General features: G+C 44.7%; 1 protein-coding gene across 9 annotated transcripts in view; it reads right to left on the bottom strand.

The window, feature by feature from the left end:
- Positions 1–15,389, bottom strand: part of RBM33 (RNA binding motif protein 33) — a 98,755-nt gene that overhangs the window by 5,216 nt on the left and 78,150 nt on the right. For 4 of the 9 annotated variants that reach the window (XM_084785458.1, XM_084785460.1, XM_084785461.1 and 1 more), the window contains 2 exons: positions 3,076–3,285; positions 1,269–1,457 (listed from right to left, as the gene is read on the bottom strand). In XM_084785458.1, coding sequence (XP_084641584.1) covers positions 1,269–1,457; positions 3,076–3,285 — 399 coding nt within the window. Of the gene's footprint in view, positions 1–1,268; positions 1,458–3,075; positions 3,286–13,787; positions 13,859–15,389 lie in introns of those variants that run through there. The other 5 variants (XM_084785459.1, XM_084785462.1, XM_084785463.1 and 2 more) reach the window with 3 other exon arrangements.

Here is a 15,389-nt window from a genome sequence, read left to right as displayed (position 1 = left end):
CCTCCAGCAAGTACCTGAGGCTTTGGGGCATAGCGGTGCTGAAATCTGGGCCAGAATGCAGACAGAACTTTCAACGACTACTTATTGTGATTCTCTAGTTGCAATAACCACATGCTGACACACCTGTAATCTTCTATGAATCCTGTTCCTGCCAACAGCTCACACCACAACTGACTACTCAGAAAGCATCTATCCCCTTTTCAGACAATCTCAGTATGTACACCCCAGCTGGCCTCAACCCGTGCTCCAACCTGTGTGAACCTCTCAATGCTGAGATTACAGGTGTGCATCATCATAGTGGCTAAAACCATCTACTCTTTAAAAACAGAGTGTTACCAACAGCTAGCAAAGTCTGGAGATTAATCCCTCAATAATAAATACTAACTTAAGTCTAACAACCCCTCTAAGAATCCCATAATAAAGGTGGCTGTAATTAAACTAAATACTTAAACCCCAGGCTCAGTTTTGGAAGGGTTTTTCTTCTACTCACTTTTAGACTTTAATAGTAAATAGACATACATCTGTTCGTGGAAGGGTCCTTCTTGTTATATATCCCTGGCTGGCCCAGAACTTCCTTTGTAGACTAGGCTGGCCTTATTCACAGAGGTCCTCTTGCTTCTGCCCCCCAAATACTGAAATTACACGTGTGAGGCACACCCTGGGCTGTACATGGAGATCTGAGACATCTTAGCCAAACATTAAAATAAAAGAGTGCCCTTTGTTCTGCTGGGAAGCCTAACATTCTCTGTATAACCTGCATGTTCCACTGGTACAACTCTGAAGACCCCTTCAGGGTCAGAATACAAGGGCAAACTTGCTCATAGCAGACATGGAATGGTGTTGTCTCCATCTTCACATCACTGGTAACCAGCTCAGACCTTAAGCATCAGACACTGCCATTTTAAAAGCCATGACAACAAAATGCAAAGTATTGCTCCATCTGTACTGCAGATGCTAACACAAGCACCAGAACTGTGTGTAAGACAGCTACAGATAATAAGAAGGCTAACTACTTGAAAAATTGAGAAATTATCACAAAGAAAACATGATCCAATACAAAACAGTATGTGTATACACATGAACGTCAGGATAGACTTCAAAAGATAATTTGTTCTACTAGAGTATTTACATCTTAAACTTTGTAAATAAGAGTCTGAATTCAGTGCCATCTTAATACAATGTAACCTACAAAGTCCACTGTTCAGTGCAAGGTAGTTCTGTCTGGAAAGATGACCCACTGGTATCAACACCTCACGGAGGCAACCCACCTGGATGGGGCCCACGGACATCAGCAGGCTCTTCAGCTGGACATCAGTAGTGGATGAGGATAGCCCTTCCACAGATACCACACACGGCTGTGGCTTGCACTCCACCACTCGAAGGTTTTGCTTATTTGGCATTAGGCGTCCCCGGCCCATGGGACCTGCCACTCCTCGGCCTCGTCCATGCATGATGGCCTGGCAATGACAAAGAAGATGCGTTCTGACATCTGAGTGGATTCTTCCCATAGTGGCTAATAAGGTACAAAAGTAAGCATGTGTCCAGGGTCCCTCAGGGGGGTGGGGGGTGGGGAGTGGTCAGATCCCACCCAAACACACACTTCTCCTACCATGGCACAGGCCAATAGACACATGGTATCTACAGTGTTAAATCTCCAACTGTGACAATGACTCATGCACAGCTTCTGAGAACCAACTCAAATGGGCCAAGCTTGTATTTACTATCCTCAAGCCTCTGAAACAAGACCTCATCTAGCCATGTGTGACAATCACCTCCAGAGCTTTCACACAATCTGCCAGTAAAAGGGCACCGTCTACCCACATTTCAGAACTCCAGTGAAGGGCCTTTAAAAAGAGAGGGCTGGCATTTCCAGCATTTTCAATGGATGAGGCAATTAAAAAAGAGAATACCTTCAGTTATCTAGCTAGCAGTCCAGAGACAGTGGAACCTCTAATTCTGTTCAGCATCTGGTTTAAAGGAGCAATTTGCCCCCCCCCCCCCCGCCTCCCTCATAGGAAGAGGCAGAAAGCGGGAGTCCATAGCCAGGATATGTGTAGGCTCCACAGGAAGGAAAACCTAGAGGAACACAATCAGAGGTCCCATCTACATAAAGTCACCACCACTCCTGTGAGGCAAGTCCTGGAGCACTAATGGGACAGTTCTAGGAGTCACAGGAGACACATCACTAAAGGTGAATTCCTGTCTTCTGTTTTCATTACAGAAAGGCCCACTATGCATACTCTGGTATAGATTTCAGTCAGACACAAATTCTTATAAAAAGCCTCACAACAGCATCAGTGAGTCAGAAACATCATTGGCCTCTTAAAGGAGAGCTAAGGGGGTTTAGGGTGAAGCCTCATTAACACACCTACATGTAATTTTCTAAAATCAATTCTTCATGCAGGCAGGCATTAGGTCTGAAAGGAAATGCAGCCTGGAAGAGGCTGCAAGATCCACCATTTTATAGCTGGACTTATCACTAATGTATGGACATCTGCCTGCCGCACCAGCAGACCTCACATCTCCAGAGGACACCAGCACCAGTCTCCGTCTGCCTGGCCTCACCTGCACCTCAGACATGGGCTGTTGCAGCAGGGAGGACTTTGTGTTCATCACTTCTGAAAATTAGCTTTCCCAGAAGCTGAGGGAAAGGCTTCTCTGCCTTCAACATGAATAGACTAGCCTCCTTGAGAAGGGACAGGGAGCCTGTGGGCTCCAGGCCTCCCATGTGCAGGATGAGCTCAGAGATGCCCTTCACCTCCACAGGCCTTTGTCTCTAGTCCTTGAGCTGAATTACACAAAGGAAGAATACAGCTCTGGTTCTCTAGAACATTCCTGGTGTAAGTGGGTGGGAGGAACACAGGTGCCCAATACTGTCTGTACTGTACAGTGGCTGTTTGAAGGTGCAGGACAGCCACTCTCTGAATAAATAACTGGAAGGAAAGGCTTTCTAAACCAGGGCTAAGAAAACAATGACTCATTTACTAATGTGAGTATTACCAAGCCAGAAAGACCACCTAACGCCAGCCAATTTCTCTCAACCTATAGGGGCAGGGCCCTTCCACTTCAGTTTACCTTCTTGGCTGGGTGAATCCCCTGGATGTTTTTGATGCCTGGAGGAATAGCCGGGTACATGTGGGGGCCCACAGGAAGGTGCTGGGGTTGCTGAGGACCCCCCTTGGTCAGCGTCACCTTGCGGGTAGGCTGCTGTCTCATGTCCGGAGGCTGGGGAAGCCGCTGGGGCTGGTTCTCTGTGTGAGAAAAGCTATCGCTCTCTCCTCCCTGCTGAGATCAACAAGGAAGCAGGTGGATCAGTGTCTGCCCATCATTCTGGCCAGGCACTGGCAGCCATGGCCAGTGATGACCACGAGGCAGAATCTTTCAGACATAAATAACACCAAAGCTGCCTCTTCCCTGGAGCCAGTGGGGAAACTTCTCACTGGGCAGTGGTTAAGATTTTAGATACAATAGTGTTGAAGTCTAAAACACATCCATTTAAAGAGGCTGAGATGAACATGAGTACTGTTTAATTTGTACTTGCTACACTGTAAAACTACTTCACTTTTTATTGCTGCCAAGAACACTTTTCTTGAAAGTTGACTGTGTACAGTCTTAACTTTGTAGTTGCTGCTCAAGCCCTCCACAAATGGGAAAGCTGCCTGGCTCCAGGGGCTGCTGCAGGAGAGACTCCCCCACCAGAGGATCTGTTTCACCAGCAGGTGTCACACGAGTGAATGCCAGAGAAGCAGTACATGTGCTCAGTTAAGGGCTTTGGGAAAACATCCACACTTGTTTTCTGGTCCTCCTGCTCTCACCCTCAATGGCTCCTGACCACAAGGACCATGAGGTAAGGTATGACCCTGAGGCATGCCCATGTCAAGCTGGCACCTGAGTCTACTGTACTAACAAGCAACAGCATAAAGATGGCCTGTGGGTGGGGGCCTATGGGCGATCTGCAGTTTTCAGCACGGTGTTTCAAAGAATGACTAATGGCTGGAACAGAAAAAAACATGGCAAGAATTCTGCCCTGCTACATTATGCAAACTTAGTCGCTATGGATGCTGAGCCTTGATAAGTGGCATATACAGGTGGTCAGAACACACACAGGCTACATAACAACAAGGGGAATGGGTGGTGACTTAACAATTTCAAAAAAGGTCCATGTCTATACCCACTTCTCATCCCCACCCTGCTGTAGGTGCTTATAGTTCATCCCCAAAGCCATGCTGCAGTCTGCCAGTGCAGCAGTGCCATGAGGCAGGAGGTGTTCTGGTCACAGGGGCTCTATGTCAAGTGACTAATATGGTTCTATGAGAATGGATTAGTTATGGCAGAAGCTGTCAAAAGCAGCTGGCCTCTTACACCCTCCTCCCCGCCCCCCCTTCTGCAAGCACCTGCCTTTGTCCCATGAAGCCCTCACCACAAAGAGGATCCTGGTACCATGTCTCAAACTTCCCAGCCCGGAGAATCAAGAGCCAAAATTAATTTCTCTTCTATATCCAGCTATTTTGTTATGACCATAGAAAAGTGAGTAAGAAAACTTCCAAAGTTATCTGTTAGAGACCACTTAATGGAAGAAAGGGATCTTCAAGGAAAAGGGACCAATATAACTATGACCCAGGAAAAGAAAAGCTTAAAACAAGGACTCAGAGCTTTGACCCTCTGCAGCATGCAGAAACTGGCAAGTCTGGTCTCTCCAAAACTCAGACTTGCTAAACATACACACAAAAAACCACTTTGGGGAAGTGGAGTCAGCACAGTGGAAGGAGAGGGGATAGAGCACTGCTTGCCAGGACTGACTGTGTGTATACGGATGGCTTTCCCCAGTTGTTCCAGCGCATAACTGAATCAACCCATGGAAGCCACAGGCTTCTGGGGCTGTGGTCCTATTTGAAGACTCAAAGAGCCAGAGAGCCCAGGCACTTTCCTCAGGGACCTGGGGGGGGTGGGGAGAAATGACTGGAAAGGCTGTGCAGTACCAGTCCAGCACTAAGGAAGACGTACTAAGAAATAATTTATTTTAAAGGAAGGAAAACACTTAAAGTGAACTAGAACAAGTGTATAATATACCAAAATATAGGATTCAAATACTACAGCTATTCCAAGAAGGAGGGGGAAAGACCTAAGAACAGCCAGCCTCACATCTAAACAGAGGAGGAAGCAAACAGTAGATCACACTGAAGAACAGATACAGAGAAGCCACTTCCCCATCAGTCCCACAGGCTGTCCTGAGAACACGAACATCACACTCCTTTAACCATCCTAAGAAAAATAGCAGAGGACACATGTTCCAAATTGGAAACCAAAGAGGGACCATATCAATGTACCCCAAAGCAGTGAAAAGGATGCTAGGAACATTATGTCACTGTACCAGCTAACTTACATGAAATGGGCTAATCCTATAAAATACACACATACCCAAACGGACTCAACCAGCAAGGAGCAATGACTAGTGCTCTAAGGAACAAGGACACAGAATTAAGGAAGAGATGCTTCTCATAAACAAGCACACAGGACTCCACTCTCATCCCAGGGGATTCTACAACAGTGTTAAGGTGAAACAAACAAACAAACAAAAAAAGGTACCTAGTTCAGTTTCTTTCAGGAAAAAAAAAAGGGGCAGGGGGAGACAGAAGACCCATGTTATGTTGACCACAAAGCCACCAACATCAAAAAGAAAAGGTACCTACTAAAGACCATCCCTCAAAAAACACTCACACAAATATCTTTTATGTTAGCCAGTTCACTTTAGCAAGGCAGAAAAAGCATCTCACACTATGGTGGTTCAAGTCTTAATGAACGGCTAGACCACAGCCTGAGAGGCACTGGCCCCAGTGAGGGTAGGCAGGCCACTGGCTCTTAACCATATGTGGCTGTGTTCTTATGTTTTAAAACATTTATCATGGGAAATTTCCAGTACATACAACAAGAGATAAGCAAATCACTTTTCATTTTTGGATCGCTCATATGTTGAAAAATGTAAGTACCCAGAACAGGCCTTGCCTGCCTGGATGTGTCTCTTGCTCCTCCCCAAGGACATAAGCTTCTGAGAGATTCCCCACAGGCGGGGCAACAGCCTGACTTGCTGAGATCCATGTTCGTATGAGGACTCTGCCTTTCCACAAACTTCCACCAGGTGGGAGGTCAATCCTGGACAAACTTGTATGCTCTCTACAACTGTGAGTACCACCTAAGATCTCTTAAGTGTGAAGCATGCCAGTGTCTTAAGCATCAAGTTCGGTACACCATTCCACACTTTCTACCTGGCCTTTGCTCTGCAATAGTGACCAGGAACTTGCCCGTCTGTGGCAAATATTTTCCTTCAGTCCTCCTCACAAGCTGAATAGTAGAATCTTTGTTTTACACATGGAACAGAAGCCTTTGGACACATTTGCACCACGCCAAAGACACTACCTCAAGGAGACCATCTCATTGCTCATGATGGCGTCTCCTTTTGCAGCTCAGGCTGGCCTGGAACCTGTGGTGGTGATCCTGTGTCAGCCTTCCCACTGCTGAAATTACCTGATTTGTTCTCACTTAGACTGATTTTAATTAAGCTATCACAATGACATGCTTTGACTTTTTATGAAGCTCACTCTAAGTATTCATGGATTAAACATAAACAAACAAGTGATTTCCCTTTGTAAAGAAACGGAAATGTTTTTTTCCCAATTGAGAGAGCAAATACTGCATTTCACTTTTGCACAATGTAAAGCATTCTAGGGAAAGCTCTGGCTCTCTGGACTAACACTAGAAAAATGGTCAATAGACAGGCTAACAGGCCATTGCCAAGAACATACTTTTACATCATAGTCATGCACTTAAAAACCTGAGTCAGAAGGCTTGCTGTGATCTATACACCCAGTTCTAGCACTGAAAGCAGACCTGCAACTATTAGTCTCCAAGTCACACAAGTTTTAAAATACTGTTGCTTCTTGCTTCAAACCAGGCTCTTAGATATCTGTTGCTGAGATGTAAGCAAACCAGTGTTGCTGAGTGGATGGTGGATGATGTTCCAATTTAAAAGCAAGTCTGCAGGAAAGGCAGTCTCCCCAGGCAGCACAGGGCATGCTATAACTTCTGGCACAGCAGTTTATCCAAAGCAGATGAAGGGGAATAAGTTGTGCCCATCTTAACCTCTGTATGTTGAATTGCTCTAAAATGACTGTCTTTTAATGAATACAATAAAAATGTCTCTCTAGTATTTGGTTTTAAAATGCCTATCTGAATTAAGAAAGCGCAGGGAAGACTTTTTATCACCTTAATCTTACAAAAAAAATGAGGTTTGTGGCATCAACATTAGCAGGACAAATTTATTTATAACAAATGGTTTAAATGTACAGATAAAAATGCCCATTGATACTGTCAGGGCGTCTTGCAATTTGACAGATCAAATCTTATTTTCATTCTTTAAAGCCCATGAAGAAGTGGTATCGCGTAGTTGCATTCAGTGGCAGGCAAATTGATTAATCCCTCTCCATAGAACCTCAGCCCTTGATTATACCTATCAGGCGTTAAGCAGCATTATTCTGGAGTGACAACACTTGACAAATTCCCCAATCATTTTCCTCTGCCTTTGTGGCCCTGCTAGCTTGTATTAACCCTGATGAAAAATTAATTTTCCTTATCTTCTTCTAAACCCCAAAATCCAAATCCGCCAAACTGGCAACTCTTTCTGTAAAGGTATTATGAAAACCTCTAAAAGATTAATTGCATGTCTTCAGGTGACATTAAATTAATTTCTGTACTCATGACAGACATTTGATACTCGGCACTGAAAGGACAGATAACATTGTCAGGACACACAGAAGGACAGTGGTGTGGTGTCCCAGGGCAGCCTCTTATGAATTCTCCTTCCGATAAGGCCACACTTCACTGTCACCAGCAGTGTAGATAGATGATGGTGCAGCCACAGCCCTTGCCGCACAGGTTTCTATTAAGGACAACAATGCAGGCCTATCCCAGCAATCTCCAGAAGGCTCGTTGGGATCAGCACAATAAATGATATGCAAGCTATATGAAATTTCTAAGCACACATATGTGTAGAAGTCTCTGCTCTCTCTGTAGACTGCTGGACTAGGCAAGAGACAGGACAGCAATGGGTCTAGAGGGCAACTACAAACCAAATGCAAAAGGCTAAAGCCACTTGAGAAGCCTACCTGCTGGGCTTCACCTCAAGGGGACTCACTTAGCACATAAGCTCCACTTACCATATGAGAATGCGACCGTTATTCAAGTGCTTATACTAGTTAGGTATGAGGAAATCTTTAAGGAAAAGAATTATCTAGTTTTTAAAGGAAAAATCAAAATATGCACCAAAGCCCTGAGCCTCTGAGGAGAAGCGACAATGTCCAGGGCAGATGGCACAAATCTACCAGGTGAAAATGGACATGTTCTAGAAGCAAAGTTCTGGGCCCTCTGCAATATGGAGGCATCCTAAGCAGTAGGGCTAGGAACTGGTTCTTCCAACTCAGGTGAGGCTTCAGGGGCCTCCCAACAGGCAGCTCTGTCCCTGCAAGCCTGTCCAGTACAAACCTGCTACCCACTGACCCACCCATGTCAACAACAACCTCCCCAGAATTCTATGCATTGTCCTGTCCTTTATACTTGCAAAGACCACAGTTCCAGTCAGTTCTACCTCGACCTTCCTCTTCCTTCCACCTGAGGCACCCATGCTATGCCCAGGTGTTGCCAGACTGCTCTACAAAGCTAGCTTCTGCCAGAAACAAGGGGCTGTGTTCTCTGAAGAACAATTCCCAATTAGGAAGTGTGGCAGATCTACCACTTCAAAGTTCAAACCAGCAGGCCGACAAGACAGTTCAGTGGATAGGAGTATTTGATGCCAAGCCTGATGACCCTGGAACCCACATAATGGAGAGCCAACATCCACAAGTCATCTATCTGATCTCCACAGGAAAACCATGGCACACCCTCTCACCAGAATAAATAAATGTGAGCATTTTTGAAGTTCAAAGGCACCAAACAGACCCTACAAAACATTCCTGTTCAGCAAACCAAATAAAAAAGAAGTTGGGGGCGGGGAGCAGGAAAAGGCAGCTGAAAAGATTAGCAACAGCAAAGATCCTGTTATCCCAGGCCCTGCACTTCCTGGCATCGCCAACAAGGCTAGGAACAATTCCCCTGCACACTCAGACCTGCAGAGACACTATGTCCTCTCCTCCTCTGCTTCCACACAAGAAGCCAAACTATGTAGATGTCTTCAGCTTCATACTTAAGTTTCTTAAGTATTTCTAATGCCCTCAGAACTGCCCTGGGTGCTAGCGACAAACACGGGGAGAAGGTAGAAAGCCCGTCAGAGAGGACCAGGGACCAGCAGCTGGAGCTCTAAAGCATGGGAAGCTCTGAGCACCAGGCAGGACAGGAAATGTGAAGACGCACTGGCAGGGTCCCAGAACAGCAGCAGTCCTGAACAATAGAAAATAGAGGCTCCTCCAGAGAACAGAAGAGGAAAGCATTCTACAGCAGCCTGTGACCAAGGACAGGTGTGTGACTCTCCATCAGAATGGTACTTCCCAAAGTGACAGAAAATTTGAGGGATAAAATACATGTTTCTGTCCATCACAATGTCAACACTCACTAAGGTGAGGTGACTAGTTATATCTTATGTCCTCTGTGTATATTATGCCTAAGGTACAACTCAACCCCAAATCTGTAACAAAACAACTGCCAGTCTTTTATTCCTAGGTCATCTCCCACTCACCCTTGAGCCAGCAAAACCAAGTGAGAACATCAACTCATCAGAACTTTCAAAGGCAAGGCCCCATCTCCAGACTCACCTACTGTGTATTCAACCCAACGCCCTTCCTTCAGTTAGGCACTGTCACAGTTGCACATACCCCACTCTCCCCACACCCATACTTAGAAGAGCCACTCCTTACCCTGCTTTCCTCTCCACTCAGAAGCCCTTTCTTCAAGTCTCCCTGCTGTGTTGCCTATGCCACTTTACTTCTGCTTATACCTGCTATTACACTCGAGTCTACAGAGTGTTCAGTTCACTGGAGAGCTCCACAAAGGCAGGCCTACTTTTGTATGCAGCTCAACCACCACTAATGCCTAGTGCCTCAGTTCATGCCATATCTGCTATGACAACCGAGACGATGGCTGCCTTGCAGGCTCTGACCAGACCTCACTGTTCACACTAATACCATGTCCTTCCTCCTGGAGTAACTCAGGCAACCAGGAAGCCTCACCAAAATGCATGAACACTAGAATCCAGAGACCTTACTATGAAGGGCAAGCCCCCAGATAGCTTCCTCTCCCAACAACTGCCCTGTGCCCTGGCCAGTACCACAGGGGCATGTCTTGGCCAGCCCCTAAGGTACAAAAAAGACTCATTTTTTCTATAACTATAATAAAATATAGTTAAAAAATACATTCACATGTATATATTGCTTGCCAATAATCTTTCAAGAAATATGAACCCTTAGTAAAATCCAGCATTCTCAGCTGTGCCTTGATGGTTGTTCTCTTTGGAACTCCCAGAGGAAGGCACAGATGTACATTGAGGACAATGGTCTCCTAACCTCTGTCAGCCATGATCTTACATTCCCCCAAAGGCCAAGGTTAAAAGTCTGATTGGTTCCCAATCTATGGTATACCTGGAAGACTGGACAGGTCATTGGAAAGTGCCCCAGTTATATGGTTCTTTTTTCTTCCAAGAATTACATAAGGCCATCTTGAAAGTAGAGAATACTGTGGCTCAGTAGCCAGGATAAACTAAAAACAAAGCAGTATAGTGGTAGCCAGGCTAATGCAATGGTAATGAAAGAGTCTCTTCTGGGATTCCTGTCAGGACTCTTTCCTGACCTCCTGCAGCTACAAGTGATCCTGAGAGATGCTAGAGTATATTAAGAGAAACTCCATAATGCATCTTTCGTGAGGTCACTGTCTATAATGGAGTGGGACTTGGTAGTGATACAATTGGAGGTCATTCATGTCCTTGTAAGTTATCCTTTCTCTTTCTCTATGTTCTGTAAACTCATTGGCTCACCAAGTTGTATTTGGGTGGAATACTACTTTGGTTTGCCATTGGGATCCATGAACAAAAACTTTTTTTTCGTGTTTCCCCAGGAAAAGCTAATGAAATAGCCGGGGAGATTTTTATGACCTCGGCCTCTTTCTCTGCCTCTCGGCCCAGCTGCTAGGAGACAAGCAGACACTCTCTGCCATGATGTACTGTTGCAGATGGCCTTGGGGAGTGGCAATGTTGTATCGTATGACACAACACTGAAGAGGTGAGGCTTAGAAAGCGTGGACCAAAATCTCCAACCTGGTGTGAGAAAAGGTAACCCTTTTTCTCTTCAAACCAAGTACCTCACCTTATCAGAGAAATGGGAAAGCTGATGACACAGCAGCCCCTGCACCTGTGCTCCAAGGGACTGAAGCCTTCTAAAGAGAGGACCCACCCCAGAGCCATACAGAAAAACAAGCTTCAAACAAGCTTGAGTGCAGGAAATAAGCATACACTCAAAGAACAATAGAGAGTTCTCAACAGACACATTAGCCAGCAGAAAGAGGCTGTCTTTGGTCAATCAGGACCAAAGCTAGCATCAAAGTAACAGCACTGATGGTTCATGGAAAAAACAAAATCTCACACACCAAAACTGACTGTTAAGTAAATGAACAAGTGAACGACAGCTGACAGTTACACAAGGTATGTTGGAATGGGACCCATTCCAGTGTTATAAATAGGGTCTGCACACAGAGTTCTTTCCCAACTGCAACTTATAGACACAGTAGGTAAGGCCAGCTGTAGGGAAAGACTTGGCAAACACAACCTCACCGAAGTCATCAAAGTAACTTCAGCAATATAGGGCAAATCTGCACAGTCAACCAAGGACAGGCTCCCTCTGTGGCTAGTCTGCCAAACACAAACCACCTCAAACTCCTCAGGAGAAAGCAAAAGATAGATGTGAACAGCAGCACAGGCCACAAAAGTCACTGGCTTTACTCTTTAAAAATGTCAAGGTAAGGAACAAAGACCAACGGCCAACTCCAGACTAAAAAAGTGACTCTGGGTAAGGCCCCAGGCCAGGCTGATGTACTGCTACAAGCAGCTGCAGTGTCTGGCGCCTCTGGCCTTAGGCAACACACTGTGCCTCCAACATTTTCATAAACCATCTGAGGAAGACAGAGGGATGGACCGTGAGTGAACACTAAAAGACAAAGAGGCAGCACGTAAGGATGGAGGACTAAATGCAGCAAGATAGAAGCACCTGGTCAATGCGGTAAAGGATCAAGGCCTCAAATTTTCTTTTTCATTGAAGATGTAACAAAACAAAGTTCAGTCTGGCCCACAGACAGAGGGACACCTGGTGAGAATGACAAAGATGCATACACTGTCCCTCTAAGATGGGGGAGACATGGACAAATTCACCCAACATCCCAACTGTCAGGCAGTATCCTGACAAGCTTTAAACATAAATAAAAAGAGCCACGGCCAAACAGCTGGCTTTCCTGGAGGGGGCAGGGTGTCCTGAGTTTCCTGCACTTCTCCATGTGCCCATAAAACCAACAACTGTTTGCCTCGGTTGCTGCCAAATTTCTAAATGTTTCATTACCTGGGTCGTATCTGCTTGCTTTCCTGCACCTTCTTCCTTTAACCACAGGACAGCGTTAAGATGCTTGCTGAGCAACAACCATGTCCTAAGGCACTATGCTGTGCTCTTCACTCTCTTCTAGGATCACAACAGGGGACTAGGTCCTCATTTTACTGGTAAGCAAAGCAGTTTAACCAATCTAAGCCATCAAGGTCACTCACAGATGAACTGGGTGCAATCTTTCATGAATCAGGAGATGCAGGGCTTTCCCAGACTCCCACTTGTTTTAATTGTTTGCTTCTGTGGTTAATTAGAGAATGACTGATAACCTCAGTAGTTCACAGTAAATGAATATTTATATTGCTTACCTCTGGTTTTTATTATTAAATAAGGCCTACTGCTTTGCTGTGTGGAGACTCAGTATGCTCCCCTGTGAAATGAGAACATGACTCTGTCAGCCTCATGGGCTATGTGGTGCATGTTTAGCACTGGACAAACAGCAGCCACCACAAATGCCAGCAGGAAGCACAGACCTCTTTAGGGGCTCAGGAACACATTAATCTGCCAGCAGCTCTGTTCTAGAACTCTTCCTAGTAACCAGATTAAGCCCATTTATAGGTAGGAAACTAAGGAGAGGAGGGAGCAGGGGAGGGGGAGGAAGGAAGGAAAGAAGGAAGAAAGGAAAAAGAAAGAAAGGATTGTTTAGTGTCCCAGAATCAGCAGGAATAAACAAGTACCCAAACATGGGTTTTTCTGCAGCCAAAGCTGGAAAGCTTCTCTATGTTATCAGATGACCATGTAAGAGGGTAAGCTTGCAGCCCTAGAGAGAGAGTGTCAGCTCCATGTGCTGTGAATGCCACATATGATGCCAACAATAAGCCGTGTACAAAACCGCAGCATCTTCCTCCAGCCATCCCAACTACACAGTAAGGAATTATCAAGAAATCACTCTTATGAGAGTCTCTAGAAATGTTTCTTGCTAGCACAATTACATAGTTTTGATAAAGAGGATCCAAATAGTTTCAATAAAGAGAATCAACATACAATAACTAGAAATTACTTTAAGACAAATGAGTGAGAATGGCCATAAAGGTAACATAATCAAAGACAGGACAAACCTAAAATCTACTGTCTTGAATTCAGGCTTTCCAATCTTTCACAAAATCCAGTTTTGTTTCATTTTTGTAAATGCTAAGAAAGCCAGGTATGGTGGCATACCTTTAATTCTTGCATCTGGTCGAACAGGCAGGAACATCAGGAATTCAAACTACATAGCAAGCTCAGGGCTACATGGGACTCTGTCTCAAAAGACAAAACAAATCATGCAAAGATGAATGATTTAATTTTTAAATGAGCTATGGAAGACAAGAGACACCCATTGTGATCCACAGAAGCTTCACAGGTTGTAAGTCACTCACAGAAGCCCAAAGAAGTTGAGGCATTCCCATCTGGTATGAAGAAAAGAAGAGCTGGCTACAGGCAAGCACAGAGGCAAGTTCTTGAGTAGTGCTGGTCAGAGTGACCACCAGAAGGAAGAGGCTCCTGAGCACTTTAGATTTAGTCATATAAATTTTGGGTTAGACAAAGTAAAGGAGGCAACTGTTAGAAAGCCTGTGCTCACTTCTGCCCTATAATAAAAAAAAAAAATTTTTTTTTCCAATGGTCAGCCCTGAAAAATACAAGTAACATTATACAGAATGAACATATTGTATTTATTTATTTAGGAATACACACACACACACACTAATTAAAGCAGTCGTTCTCAACCTGTGGGCCATGACTTCTGGGTATAGTTAAATGACTTTTACACAGGGGTTGCCTAAGACCATTGGAAAACATATTTATAATACAATTCATAACAGTAGCAAAATTACAGTTATGAAGTAGCAACGAAGATAATCTTATGGTTAAAGGTCACCACAACATGAACTGTAGCAAAGGTTCACAGCATTAGGAAGGTTGAGAGCCAACTGAACTAAAGAAAAAGAGGCTATAAATTTGAAAGACAGAAAGTTGGGGGTACTAGATGGAAGGGTTTGGAGAGGCAAAGGGAAAATGTAAATGACATATAATCTCAAACAATGAAACACACACACACACACACACACACACAAACAAAAGATGATATATAGTGCATGCCTGCAATCCAAGCATGCAAGAGGTGAGGTTTGAGGCCACCCTGGGAAACGGTAAGAAACTATCCCCTCACAAAGGAATAAAAACAAACAAACAAACAAACAAACCAAAACAGACTAGGTTTTCCTTAAGAAACTTATACTTTCACTCCATGAGAAGTCAAGAGCTCCTACCAAAATGGAATTCAACCAGTAATGAAACGTCATAGTTCAAACAATGAACTGGAAAATTCTGAACAATGAAGAGATGCCGTGTTACAAGCTTTCCTCCTCTCATCCCCAGGTAGCCCAACTGTGGTGCCTGGCTCAGTGCAGACTCACAGTTAAGATTCTCAGGGGTAGAGCACGACCTCAGCCCAGCATGATGCCAGTGTCCAGAAGAGGACAACTGTGGCTGATACCTAGTAGCAACTAGGGACCATGATAAAAGTCAAATAAATGTGACAGCACTTGATGCTGGGACACACAGCTTCTTACATTTTGCACTGTCCTAATTAGGCACATTTTGCAACTGACCCACAATTATGGGTTCTCTTAAAAATAAATCCTATCCACTAGGGGGGTAGGTGTGTGTGTGTGTGTGTGTGTGTGTGTGTGTGTGTGTGTGTCTCATTGGGGAAATATTGTGTGTGTGTGTGTGTGTGTGTGTGTGTGTGTGTGTGTGTGTGTGTGTGTGTCTCATTGGGGAAATATT

Source organism: Acomys minous (assembly GCF_964271855.1).
Source record: "Acomys minous genome assembly, chromosome: 6".
Taxonomy (NCBI): Eukaryota; Metazoa; Chordata; class Mammalia; order Rodentia; family Muridae; genus Acomys; species Acomys minous.
This window is presented reverse-complemented; position numbering and strand designations above follow the sequence as displayed.